The sequence below is a fragment of the Ascidia mentula genome, chromosome 3 (genome assembly GCF_947561715.1).
Source record: "Ascidia mentula chromosome 3, kaAscMent1.1, whole genome shotgun sequence".
NCBI lineage: Eukaryota > Metazoa > Chordata > Ascidiacea > Phlebobranchia > Ascidiidae > Ascidia > Ascidia mentula.
In genome coordinates, this window is record NC_138568.1 from 2,279,525 (window position 1) to 2,293,379 (window position 13,855).

The 13,855-nt window shown below is 40.9% G+C and overlaps 2 protein-coding genes across 3 annotated transcripts; one reads left to right on the forward strand and one right to left on the reverse strand.

The window, feature by feature from the left end:
* Window positions 1-709: 709 nt before the first annotated feature.
* On the reverse strand, window positions 710-7,747 carry LOC145896104 (S-adenosylmethionine synthase-like). 2 transcript variants are annotated; one of them, XM_082984945.1, is made up of 9 exons: window positions 7,586-7,747; window positions 7,417-7,494; window positions 7,215-7,337; window positions 6,875-7,131; window positions 6,457-6,582; window positions 6,191-6,283; window positions 3,913-4,095; window positions 2,354-2,487; window positions 710-1,427 (listed from the first exon to the last, which is right to left on the reverse strand). In XM_082984945.1, the coding sequence occupies exons 1-9, from the start codon at window positions 7,674-7,676 to the stop codon at window positions 1,250-1,252; spliced, it is 1,263 nt and encodes a 420-aa protein (XP_082841071.1). In that variant the 5' UTR covers window positions 7,677-7,747; the 3' UTR covers window positions 710-1,249. The 2 variants fall into 2 exon arrangements, with proteins under 2 accessions (XP_082841071.1, XP_082841072.1); XM_082984946.1 differs by lacking the exons at window positions 710-1,427; window positions 2,354-2,487; window positions 3,913-4,095 and adding exons at window positions 4,105-5,096; window positions 5,207-5,340; window positions 5,417-5,599.
* Window positions 7,748-10,542: 2,795 nt separating this feature from the next.
* Window positions 10,543-12,828, forward strand: LOC145894662 (uncharacterized). The gene is made up of 4 exons (XM_082983293.1): window positions 10,543-11,296; window positions 11,628-11,657; window positions 12,257-12,418; window positions 12,773-12,828. Exons 1-4 carry the CDS (start codon window positions 10,543-10,545, stop codon window positions 12,826-12,828), a joined length of 1,002 nt encoding a protein of 333 aa, XP_082839419.1.
* Window positions 12,829-13,855: the final 1,027 nt, after the last annotated feature.

Sequence of the window (13,855 nt, forward strand, 5' to 3'; positions counted from 1 at the left end):
TTAATGTGAGAATTTTTCCATAATTACCCTTCCGAGCATTTACGAACATTTTTCTTAACATTCAGGGTTCATTCCACAATGCACATGTGGTTCATTCCACGATATATCGCCAATCTTTGCGGTAAACAGCCTTAATTTCCGCGGTCGTAAATTAAGGAACAAATAGTCATGACTTTGCAAAAAAAAGCTATTGAGTGTGGTGTCGAGTCATGAAAACAAACATTAACATTGCAAATTAAATGGGCGCGTCAGCATGACTTGCTAAAAGTTCGTAAATCCTCTGCAAACTTAACCTTAGTGCCAACTAACTTAAGTCAAAGCCCGGTAAAAAGTCTTTCTAATGCTTTGAAACATGTAATAAAGAGCGTGAAAGGATTTATTCAAAAGCAATTAAGATGCCCTTGTCAGCAGAGATTACCTTTCAAATATATCACATTAAATTGCACAGGAGATGTCTAGCGTTTTGGAAAAAAAACTCTTCAGTCTTTGATGCAAGAATGAATTTATTGTCACTCGCCGTATCTCTAATAATAAACCCTACTAGTATGGGCCCTGATGCATCCCCTCTTTCCCTGCATAATTTCCAACAATAAGATCAATCCGAAACAGGACTGAAAACCCAGCTTTTTGTTGGACATCTTCCGATCGTATGGCCCCAAACACCACCCAAGCAGAAATTTCACCCAATTTAGTTTTTCAACACACAGAATTGCGTTGCGGTTAAAATTGTATTTTCAACTTTAGCATTTAAAATAAAGCGACGCTGGTTGAAACAAGTCAATAAAGCTACGGAGGAACAGAAAGCGCGGAAATTCTCTGAGCAATATGTCTGGTTTTGACATTTCGCAAATACAGATATGAATTGATTGCCCGGGTGCACAATAACGCTAGTAATGATAAGACAGCTTTGCAATGAAAAGGGAAAACCCCGTAGATTTGAAATGAAGTTTTGGTTTGGGTACACGACTGTCCCCGAACTTCCGTAAAAACGTAAACAAAACACGCAATATAATTGATAAAAGGGACGCTGGAGCACTCTAAAGACTACAGTTGCACTTTTGTACACTCGACAAATGTATTGAATATGTTTCATGTTAAAAATCCCAATTCCCCATTGGAGCTAAAAAAAGCGGGCAATTAGACTGGCAACGGTATGGAGGGGGGGGGGGTTCACTTTAATGGCCAACAACAGACACTAAAAAACTTGCATGTTGTGTACAAAGTGTACAAGCATTGTGAGGTTGGCGACTCAGTGGCTCCCGTATTTCACCCGCTTCGTATTCGGCGAAGCATCATTTTTATCGAGCAGGGCCTGAATCTTTGGACGCACGTGGAGTTCCTTTGCTTGTTCCCATGTAAAGGAGTCACGGCCGAAGTGACCGTAGCAGGCAGTCTTGTGGTAAACCGGTTTGCGAAGCTCCAGGTCCCTGCACAAGAAAAAATGTCAACATTTTTTTGGACAAGAGAAAGAGAGAGAGATTGCAAGACCGGTTGCATTGTTTCTCCGAGCGATAATACCGGTAAATCACCCGGGGCGCTTCTTTGATTGATAAAATGTGAGCGTTTTTTTTGACAAGATTGAAACAAAAGGTGGGCCGGTAAATTTCATGGCAAAAAACCTTGCATGTATTAGACATAACGTCCTACCGCAAAACTGTGTATTGCACAGTAAATCAAGCACATAGATTAACCGTAAAATGGTACAGGCCAAGCGTTTCTCTGCCGATCACTATCCCAATGTAGGCAACGCCGATAGCGTGTTGTATTTCAACAAAAACCAAAACAAACAACCCTAGTTCCCACCATTAGCCCGCTGTGCTCAAAACATGTTTTGGCTTGCGTCTCACTAGATGGGCGTGCGAGTAACGGACTAAAGCATATCCGGAACATTCTGTCCGTCGAATTATTGCATGGTGAAGTCATGCCGAGTCATAGTTGTGGTATGACAGCAAAGCACGCGGTCCTATTTTGAAAAGTCGCATGAATTTACTAAACCAGCAACCGACCGTTTGTGCGGAAACCAAGCAAACAAAGTAACAGCACGCCCTGATTTAACCGACCAAATTAAACAAAAGTTACGTTTTCACAAGTGCTGTTCACGCCAATGCAAAAACAACGCGACAGATTGATGATAAGTGAAACGTGGATGGTAACTGCATTTTGTGATGTTACTTTTCCTTCCTCGCTCCAGTGTATAGGCGTGCAATTGCGCGTCTGCCGCCAATCAGAAGACGATCGTTATGTTACTACCATGTGGCCAGATTTGCAGCATTGTTGACTCCATAACATGGCCACTTAAATCTAATTCGAAAGCGACTCCCTATTCATATGCTTTTCAGCAGTAGAAACTTACTTGACAATAATGCCAGGTCGAAGATCGAAGTTGTCGTTGATCACGGTCAAGAGATCTTTGTCGCTTAGTTTCGATGTACCGTACGAACTGACGTACACGGACAGTGGCTCAGAGATGCCGATTGCATACGAAACCTGGAGGTAGAAATTAAACAAACATGAAACGATGCACTTGCAGAGTTGAAAGCAAGCCCGAACGGTTCCGGTGGAACAAACAGTTATTCGACGCTCTTAGCGGCTCGAAGGTTCATCAAACAAATTTGCACGATTTGAAAGAAGTACAGTCACCTACAGTTCAATCATAAGTGGATTTATGACCCGCTGTGTTTTAGCTGTTGCGCCCTTTTGTACTTTTTCGTCGCTTAATTTTTTTGCCCGTGGGTTCGCTTCGCTACTGTGTTTGTTTTATTCTCTGAAGAAGCCTAGTAGTACGGCGATACGTCAGAAAATACAATCTTTTTTAAACAAAAGGTGTATATTTATTGTTTTTCACCAGAAGAACGTCAGATTCATAATCCATTATGATACCTGGTGGTCAAAAACCTATTTTTAGTTTTCGGAAGAATTCTTGCCAAAACGGTTGATTTGTCCCAAACAGACACGAGTAAATCTAGTAAACTTTTTCATACATTTAGGAAATCTCACATGGCATGCGAAGAAACAACCGTTAATTTTTTCCTGTAGATTTGATCGTTTCGGTAAGAATATATTTTTACTTTCAACCCTGCTGGGAATTTAGTGTTTGTAACGAAAGTAATCCGAACAACAAGCCACAAATAACCTTTCGCCGAAATCAACTCGAAATTAAATGAGAGAGAGGTTAAGTTTGTTTGTCCAGAAACCACACGAGGTAACATTGGACCAGTTTTTACATCAGAGGACGCCAAATTGTATCGTGCTGCCGTCAACTGCGAAACTCTCATAATTTTCCCACCGCTAGCAAAACACGTAACAATCGTCGTGGATGTTTACGGGCCACGTCGGAGAAACACGTGTGTGATGCGTCACTAAGGGCTGCCAACAGTTTGCGATTTTCACATAGCGGCACAGACGCCACAACGAAACTTTCAGCAGCTCTTGAGAGAAATAACATACAGAATTAAGTGTTTATTCTTAACTGCCGTCACGCCTGGGTAACCAATTAAGTATCGAAATTGTGCTGCGTTTGCGCCAGCGCATTGCCGTTACTATCAAACGCAAATTTGCTAACGGCAACGACAATGGGCGCCGAGTGGCTGCAGGACCAACAATGCGGCTAAATAGGGACGTGGCGCCTAGCCAGAACCCGTTGACCCGGATAGTCAGGGTCTTGTTTGCGAGGTGTGTTAGGTGGTACGAGAGTTGCTTTGTCAGTGGGAATGATGCAACATGTCATAGTCGGCCAGACGCGTGCGCAAAACTTATTGGGATGACTCCCATGCCGACGTTTGTTATACAACAATGGGTGTAGTCAGATGCGTAACAGAAATGATGTATTTTTTAAACTAATTTACAAATAAACTAGACATAATCTACCCAGCTCTCAAACAATAACCTAAAACAACGACAAAGATCACTTGCCTGAACTAAGACGCGCCTGCAGAGACCTGCCTTGACGAGAGATTTGGCGACCCAGCGTGCAGCATATGCAGCCGACCGATCGACCTTGGAGAAGTCCTTGCCCGAGAAAGCGCCACCACCGTGGGCACCCCAGCCTCCGTAGGTGTCAACGATGATCTTTCTACCCGTCAACCCAGCATCGCCCTGTGTACAAAAATCAGTTACTCTATTGTCCTGAATCAACATGAGACAAAATTGAAATTATTCGTTGCTTATGTGTAATTTAATGACAACCAGCAAGCGTTGTTGAGTATGGAATGGTAGCGTAAGTGTCCTGCACGGACTAAGCTACAGGTTTGCCGTGCGAACAGCAGAGCCCACAGCCAAAAAAGCAAACAAATACGTTCACGCTGGAATTACCGACACAGCAGTTTGGCACTGCTCCCCTGAACTGTAACCTAGATCAGCACAATAAATTAAAAAGCAGCACACCAGCACAGTGAGCAAACAATACATGCACATGCAAAACAAACACAACAGCACAAAAAGACCGCTAATTAGGTGCCTGGTGCCACCTTACATAAGCCAACCGATTGTCTGATGCTTCTACGGAAACACGATTACCGTTGGAAATGTTTGTCCTGAGATCCACGATTGCAGAGAAAAGAAGGTGGAGTGTCTGGTTTGAATGCGAGCGTAGCACGACGAGCTGACCTACTTTTCGACCTGGCTTCCGTGAAACCAACGCCACGTTTTTGCAGATTCGATTTATTTGTGGTTAAATTAAAAACACCGCGCGACTTTATAACACTAACTTACCGATTTCACCGGGATTAGGAAGATACAAATGTGAAGGAATTAAAAAGTCTAGAAGCTTATAGGTCTGAGTGGCTGAGACGCCACGGACCTATGTCACAGACTAAAAACTACCGACTCTTTTGTAAAAATGGGAAGTCGCTTGTGAATAAATAATAACAACACAACGAAGCCAACAAAATAATAACTGCAGCAGTTCGAATATTTTGCGAGTGGATCCCGTTCTTTTCGACATGACAAGAAATGTTACTGTCCCATAGCGCCTCTAATAATCCTTGAGCTTGTGCGGTATCTGTATCGGTATACTCTTCTCCCAAGTGAATCCATCCCTGCCGAAGTGACCACAGGTACAAGTGCTTTGATAAATCGGCGTTTTCAAGTCAAGCCGCCTGCGAAAATACGGGAATACGGTTTGGACGGTGAACGTCACCAATGTGCCAATCGCTACAGAGGCTAACCCCCCTCTCTCTCACCCCCCCAGCCCACCTCTCCCACTTACTTTATGATGATTCCGGGACGAAGATCGAAATTGTGACAAACGATATCGTGAAGTTGATTGTTGGAGTATTTGCTCGTGCCGTAGCTGTGGACATACACGGCCATCGGCTCGGCTATTCCGATCGCATACGCCACCTGACCCAACAACGTACATACAGTATTTTCTGCCCGTGGTTTCGAACCAATGCCAACCCGGAGGTTATCGTATCACCTGCACTAAGACACGCTTGCAGATGCCAGCTTTGACGAGAGACTTCGCCACCCAGCGAGCAGCGTAGGCAGCTGAGCGATCAACTTTCGACGGGTCTTTTCCGGAAAAGGCGCCGCCTCCGTGTGCCCCCCAACCGCCGTAAGTGTCAACAATAATCTTACGACCAGTCAAGCCCGCGTCGCCCTGAATCATCACTTTTATGACTAAAAGACTTTCGCACACTCAGCAGCAAACAGAAAGCCAGTCGCCTCATTTGTCAGTTTAAAGGTGAAGGGGTGAGTGATATTTGTTAAAGACGAAAATTTGGGCGAGGTTAGAAGTTCAGCGAAATGTAAAGAGGCAAACAGTGTACTAAGTTCAAGGGCACTTGCTGAGCCCAGTAAAGCTGCTGCAATGAAATGCAAACAGACCCTGTGATATTCACAATAGATCCATTGTCTGACTTTGGGCATAAAATTTGGAACTTAGAGAAAGTTACACAGTTCCTGAAAAACATTAACGATCTAAAAACCACAGAGATTTGTGCTCATATCAGCTCAGGTCCTACTTTTGTTGGCTTTAACTTGACAAATATTTGCAAAGAAACTGGCACTGTCAGCGAAAACCAGCCAATGTCTATATTTAAAGTTAGGTGAGGGTTTGTTACACAAGGCCATGCAAACTCAGCAGTTAGAAAAAATGAAAAACAGGAACAATCATGTTTGTCACAGTTGCAGAGCATGCAGTTTGTTAGATGAAAATATTTTGCACACGAACAATTTCAATCCCACTCACCATTGGTCCCCCAATCAAAAATTGACCGGAAGGTTGAATGTGATAGATGGTTTTGTCATCGAGGTATTTGTTTGGTACTACTGCATAGATGACCTGCAACACAAGCAAACAAATTTTTACGCACACACAGATGTTTTGTTTCAAAAAAACTAAATTCTTTGCATCGCCAACAACTCTGGGCAGTATCATCATGTTTTATGTATGTACATTTATAAGGGACTGTATATATATATATATACCTATTTATTTATTTCAGAAAATGTTACCTTTTCTAAAATCTCTTTGCGCAAAGTTTTGACGTTCACGGTCTCGTCATGTTGTGTTGAGATAACAATGGTGTGAACCCTGATTGGAATAACAGCACCATCTTCAAGTTTGTGCTCAATGGTGACCTAAAACAATCAAACAAAGTCAGAATTTAAAGTAAAAAACAAATTACAAGCTGTGCAAAACTGTGTCAGTCCACTTTGAATGTCCTTACTTGGTGATCACAGCTATCGTATCAAGATCATTAGGTTTGTTGGTATCGCAGCAAGGTACTGTACCCAAGCCAGTAAATAGTGACGATCCAGCTTGGTTGCAATGCCTTGGCTGTGATACCAGCAAACCAAAGTACAGGCTGTGTTTAGAATTTTTCAACATAAAACTATCAACATATTCAAAAAGAATTTTACTAAAATGTACTTGGGTTTTAGAGTCTGGCCTTAGCCAGCCAAGTGTTCCATCTCTTCGCAATTCTGACAAACGAGCATTGAGGCGATGGGCAAGCATGATGGTCATGGGCATGCATTCCTCAGTCTCATCCGTCGCATAACCGAACATCAAACCCTGGTCTCCTGCTCCAATATCTTCATCCTTCTTGCCAATGTGGACAGCATCAGCAATTTCTATGCACTGTTGCTCAATTGCAATTAGGACATTGCAAGTTTTGCCGTCAAATCCTACAATGGACAAACAAAGGCTTATTCTTGTCCAAAAAAATGTGACAATAAGCAAGTAAATCATATGTTAAAATTTTGCATACCTTTGCTGGAATCGTCGTAACCGATATGTTTAACAGTGTTACGAATAACTGACTGGTAGTCGATAACAGCCTTCGATGTAATTTCTCCTCCAACAAGGATCATTCCAGTCTTTGCAAAGGTTTCTGCAAACAAGAAAATGTTTTCACTTGACAGATCGTGATATCACCAGCAATGTAAGGATTCAGTCTGGACTTCACTTACCGCAGGCAACTTTAGCATCAGGGTCAATTTTCAGATGTGCATCGAGGATTGCATCGCTGATTTGGTCACAAAGTTTATCTGAAATTTGCACATGGAAATGTTAGCATACATTTTCACTCTACACTGCAATTAATCTTGGCAAAACTAATAGGTGACAAGAAAAGTCTACCTGGATGCCCTTCACCAACAGACTCTGATGTGAAAAGGAAAGTTTCGTCACCATGGTGAGCGTTGATACCGTTGATGCCATTGACTTCCATTGCTTTGGAATGTAAGGGGGACTAAAATTCACCGAAATAAATAAAAACACCCTAGTAAAGCTATAAAAACAAAAGCTATATTGAAACAATAATAACAATCGTCGTACAGAATGATTGTTACGTTAACAAACTCTCTTTCTCATATCTTAACAACAGTTGGAGTGTATTTTTGGCAGACATGTTTGCCAAAACTCACATTTTCAGAACTTCTCAAAAATTCAGATTTAATACTCGCGCCTTGACTCACATGGAACCAAGGTGACTCAGCACAAATAACGCACGATCATGACTTCGGAACTTGGCGTCCAAACAATTCATTTGGCAAAAAGAAGCGAAAAATTTATCCACAATAGAATAACACAAAATTTTCCAACTGCATTGAAAGCTCAATTCCGCAATTTTTTGAAAACATTCTTCCCAAAAATTTGTCATACGCACACTCCGACTTCTTATCGCAACTGAGAGGGCAGAAGCATGGTTGTCGACGCTTTTATAGTGTTCGCGTTTTTCTAAACCGCAACAGTACAGGGAAAAAGGCAAATGTATATCTATGTTTCCTTTCCCAATTTTCCCAGTAAGCCATCCAAACTGGCAAAATTTCTACGTAAAATTTAACAATGCATTTTAAGAAGACCTCACATAACTATTTATAAAATCATTCACGAAAGGACTGACAGTTCTCTCGTGTAATTATTCTTTAGTGCAGGATAAATTGTGACTGTATTCGGTTGATTTGTATTTGAATAAACGCTTGATTTGCTATCAAAACGTGAACAATTACCACATTTAACACCAATATTAGGTTGAAATAAAACCGTTTTTGAATTGCATTTCATACGAAACGCCATCTTTAGTGAAGTTTACAAATTTTGCTTGAAGTAAATTACTCCTGTTATTTTGAAACGCTATGGACACTCTTTCACAGCAGACAGTTTCACAGGTAAAAGTTTATTGCTGAATTTCAAATAAAGCAGTTGCTTTATTTTTGAAGCATGCGCTATGTGTGCCAGCAATCAAATTTATTGCAATGTCATGTAGGTTAAAAATAATTATTTTTGAAAATCGTTGAAATAACAGCTTGGATTAAGAATAGGCGGTCGTGGCGTTTAGAATAAAGAGGGTTTTACATAAACAACATATATATGAGTGTAAAAAGAATAATCTATAATAAAAAACATGCGATAAGATTAATTATTTTGTTAATGCCACTGACCTGACCTGCACGAGTGTTTGAGGTTGCTTTTTAATATGCGATTGTCTATGATAATAATAGACACACAAAGTTACACGAAAATTTAAGCAATTTAAACCTTTTCTGTAAACTGTAACTTATTGCCGCAAATCCAACAGCTGCAATGTCTGATGAAATTAAACATCATCCGACAGTGTATGGCCTGTAGGCAATAACAAATACTTCATCTTGAAGTTATAAAAAGTTAAGTGTTGTAATTAGTGTAAATGATATGAGGCCAAATGAGGTCCGTAATTACATGGGCAGACTTTGAAATAAACGACATGTCTGAATTCAACGATAAAGGTGTCACCTGATGAAACTAATTATACCTCGCAAACGCTCGCGTAATTAAGTTTTTTTTTCAAAACAATAATCTCATTAAGCATCAATAATGCACTAGAAAAGTATAATTTCATTTCGCTTGTAAAATAACGTCTTTTTGAGCACAAACGTATGCCGATTTACCCAATTAAAATAGGTTTTATAAACAGACAGAATAATTAACATGTCATTTTTTTTCTTCTCGCAATAGACTTTTTGCCGGTTTATTATCTGACCATCGGCACAGATGATGGTAATAAGTTAACCTGCACTGTAGAAAAAAACACGTTTCGCGTTCATCGATTTAATGAACCCGCATGAACTCTACCTTGGCTAAGAGGACTTTCCTTTTGTAGGTGCTCCATCAAACATCTATTCGGTTAAAGGTGTTCTTTTTTTCTGTTCTTGTCGCGTTTTTTTAAAAGAGATATTGGCGGATTCAAGATTGTTTATTTTCGTCATCATATATTACTCACATTTTATAATAGTAACATATAAGGCCTATATGAGACGAAAAAGGTCCAACTAAGAACCAAAAATGGTGGAAGCGATGTACAAGTGCAGATCGGCGTTAGTAAAAAGAAAGGCTCGCGCTCTACATTATTGAATAAAGGAGCGATGCAGCGACTTGTTAGGATGGAGAGTTTGACGTGGATGTTATTACACAGATGAAATAAACAAAGCACAAGTTATAGCAACTATGCCTAAATGTGTTGGTGTCTAAACGCGGTTTATAAAAGGTTTCGCATAATCACCAGTTCTTATTCAAAACTGTTTCAATTGTCTTTCAATGTTGTAATTTTTAATTTAAAGTTTTTACCTGTGTCACGCACGAGTGGCGTTGGAAAAGGTTGATCTGAGTGCAGAGATGTTTTTCTGTGGTAAAAGAAAATGGTATTTCCAGATGGCCCGATAGCAGTTGAAATGTCAACTCACTTACAAAACTTCTTCGCCTGCAATTTATTCTTCAAATTTCGCCTTTATTTGTTTCTTTTTAGAATGAATGAAGCATTTCAGAATGAATCATTGACATGAAAAACAGCTGCAGGCACTTTTAAGTCTATTCTGTTCTCATAAATTAAACGTGGCATAATTTCAGTCTACAGTAGGAAGACCACAGGAAGCTTACCTGCAAGGCAACATCATTGCTACAGCAAATTTTATTTTTTAATGGAATTGAAATTTACTTTTACACAAAAAACGACAGAAAGGAAAACAGCAACTAATAAGAATATTGTAAGCTGCATTTGCATGTAATTGTGCGAAAAACAAATGACGAAAAACATAACCTTTTTTGGTTGGGCAGCCAGAATGAAGAGGGCGTTTAGGGATGTACTTCTCGTAAGCGTGTTAACTGCTCATTGTCTGGCCAGTGGAACAGATGACGACAACTTTTTAACCTGCACTGTTGGCTCAAGAAACATCGACACGTTTCGTATTCGTCGTTTGGACGAACCCAGTCCAACTGTGCCCAGGCTGAGAGGCCTGCCAGGTAAAAAGGGGCCAAGTGGTGCAGCCGGGCCCAAAGGGGAGCCGGGGCCTCCTGGTCAACCTGGAAGTAATGGTGATGATGGTCCAACTGGCCCATCTGGCCCAAAAGGTGGTCTTGGACTTAAAGGCGAACCTGGGCCACAAGGACCCCAAGGAAGTAGTGGAAGGGATGGTTCCAATGGTCGACCTGGTTATAATGGCGCAAAAGGCGATGTCGGTCCTCTTGGAGCCCCAGGGGCCGATGGGAAAGATGGACGTGGCGTTAAAGGTGCACAGGGTCCACCGGGGCAGGTAGGTCCCAAAGGCGATCGGGGATTGCAAGGAAACCACGGTAATACTGGACCCAAAGGATCACAAGGAAACAAAGGCAATACTGGATCAACTGGTGGAAATGGGCCGGCGGGTCCCAAAGGATCACGTGGCGTCGCAGGACCAAAGGGAGCAAAAGGTTCACGTGGAGGTACTGGTCCAAAAGGCCAAGCAGGTATAAAGGGGGCACGAGGTCCAATAGGCCCAACTGGTGCGAAAGGCGCAACTGGTCTGATTAACCAAAGTCAACTCACACAAATATTGGGTGAGTGTTGCATGCTCTGGACTGGTTGTATAGTGGGAATACAGATTTTGGTAAACTGAACAAAAGCACTTATAGCCAGTGGTGGGATTCAAGTATTTTAGCATTAGGTTTTTCACTTATAGCAGCATGCCGTAGTAACCGCGGGAATACACAGTGAAACATAGATCTGTACATACAGTTGTTAAAAACTGGAACAACAGGTTCGCGTGGGTTATTGAATGACATGAACCGGTTTGCAAATACCAGTTGAATCCCACCACTGCAATTATGTCTTGTTTCATTGCAAAAAAAAGCGTTCCCATAACCAATTCCTTTCTTGTTTTCATTGCAGGCAGAATCACTCGATTGGAGAAGGCAGTGTGTAAGTAACTTACGCATCAGAATGTAACTTTAATGACAAAAAACTTGAATGCGATGATTCATCGTGTAATTAAAGTGTCCTTGCGGCGCAAGTTAACGCAGAAAGTTTAACGTTGCCCTCAGGCTCCATGGTGAAAAAAAAACAAAAAAAATTCCACCTGTTCTCATAAACCGAACAAGCTCTTGCGTCTGGCGATTAATCTACAATTTTTGTCTGATTTTCCGCGGTATAGTTAAACACGTAATCCGACACAGATCGCGCATGTCGTGAAATTGCGGCCAAATAAAAGTCATGCGACATAAGATTCTTCAAAGAGGAGTCCTATCGCGCTGTTCCGACCTATTTTGTGGTTTTCAAGCATTATCGCCACAGTCGATGAGTTGTGTGCTTAACGTATTGGAAATAATTTGAGTGCATCACAGTATTCGCTTACGGGTAACATCTTGTTTAATTTTTGTAGTACGCTTTAAACAGTCGCAAAACAATTAACCATAGCTCATAATGAGGCTATTTTTTTTGTTTATTTTAAAACATGTTTTCGGTTCTCTGATTCGTTTTAAAGCGTTGACTAATTATTGAGCCCATATTTTTGCATGCAGTTGGCGTCTGGTCATCATGGTCGGGTTGGTCAAGTTGTAGTTCGACATGTTACGGGATTCGTCGACGCACAAGATCTTGTTCGGCTTTAAAATGCCCTCCTGGCTCGAGATCTCAGAGCGAGTCTTGTAACAAAAATCCATATTGTCTTCGATTCTCTGGAGGTTAGGATTACCATTTTGACGTAACGCAAAAGTTTATTTTCGCAAAGCGCAATTACCGCATATTCATTCGATGGTTATTGGCCACGGCGGCTAATATTTTTTTTGCCTTTTGTGCGGCTTCAAATCGAATAAATAGGGCACACAAATTAAAAATACAGAATGTGGTAATTTTCGTAAACCAACAAGCTCCGTTCAATCTTCCAAATTAACGAATAGTTTCAAAATACAAACATTTTCGTTGCTTGTAATGTTAAAACCTTTAAATATTGGACTATAAACGATCTAAATTCAATATATAGCCTTGCACCAAAACCCACATGAGTTTATTACAAAGATTTTATTTTTGCTTTTCAGGAAACAACAATATAAGAAGAGTTCCTTTAGAAGAAGAACTTAGAATTTTACAATAAAAAAAACCTTGGGAGGTAAAATAAAGCTCCCCGCGACTTCTTTGTATTTGCTTGTAGGGTTTGGCAGAGAACTTAACGCAGTGTAACCTAAGCCACAGGGCCGTCAGTTCTTTGAATTAGAAGGTTGGGTTGTGTTGGTGACCCCAGCGTCACAGAGCCGTCGGTTCTTTGAATTGAAAGCTTCAGGTGACATTGGTGATTTTTGCGCAACGGTTCAGTCGGTTCTTTGAATTGAGAGCTTTAGGAAGGGTTGCGATGAGCCCCCGAATGTCTGAAACGTAAGCTAACTTCCAGATGAATTGCTATTTCTCCAGATCTTTGTGAACATTATTTCCTAATTTAAGCAAACGCAACTATCTATTATACAAAAGACAGTTACGCCTAGAGCCAAGATCGAATACTGTGAACAATCAAATATGGAGGGCTTGCGTCACTGCAATCATCATTTTTGATACAATCAGGTTTAAACAGGCCAATATATTTGGAGGAAGCACGTTTAGTACAAAAGGCGAATATATCAGTGAAACAATGCACAAACTTGGTGCCCGGTTTACATGGGCTTGTAATCAGGTCAAGCATAGCTGGAACTCAATCTGTCGTTTTCCCACCAAGTATATTAACATGTTGAGAAAAGCTGATGCACAAGCTTACGGTTAAATATAGTTGTCGACGTATGTAGATTCATCACGATAAGTTGCAAACACTAACACCTGCAACCACTTAAGACTGCGATATCTACGATATTTCGACCAAACGGAACTTTACAGTGTTGTTAATGACATATAATAAAGATTTTCGCCGGCGGTATGATGACCTCTTTTGGTATACCGTGCCTGTTTATCAATACGTTGCTGTTGTACCAGCTGAAGAATATACAGCAAACGACACGCAACCTTGTGGACGAAGTAACCAATTTTCTACGAGCACTGTAATTTTTTTTGATAAAACACGGAATAAACTTGCAAGAACCACAAGAGAAGCTCGCGTACCACCGGTTAGAAACACTGACACAACCGAACAGATGCTA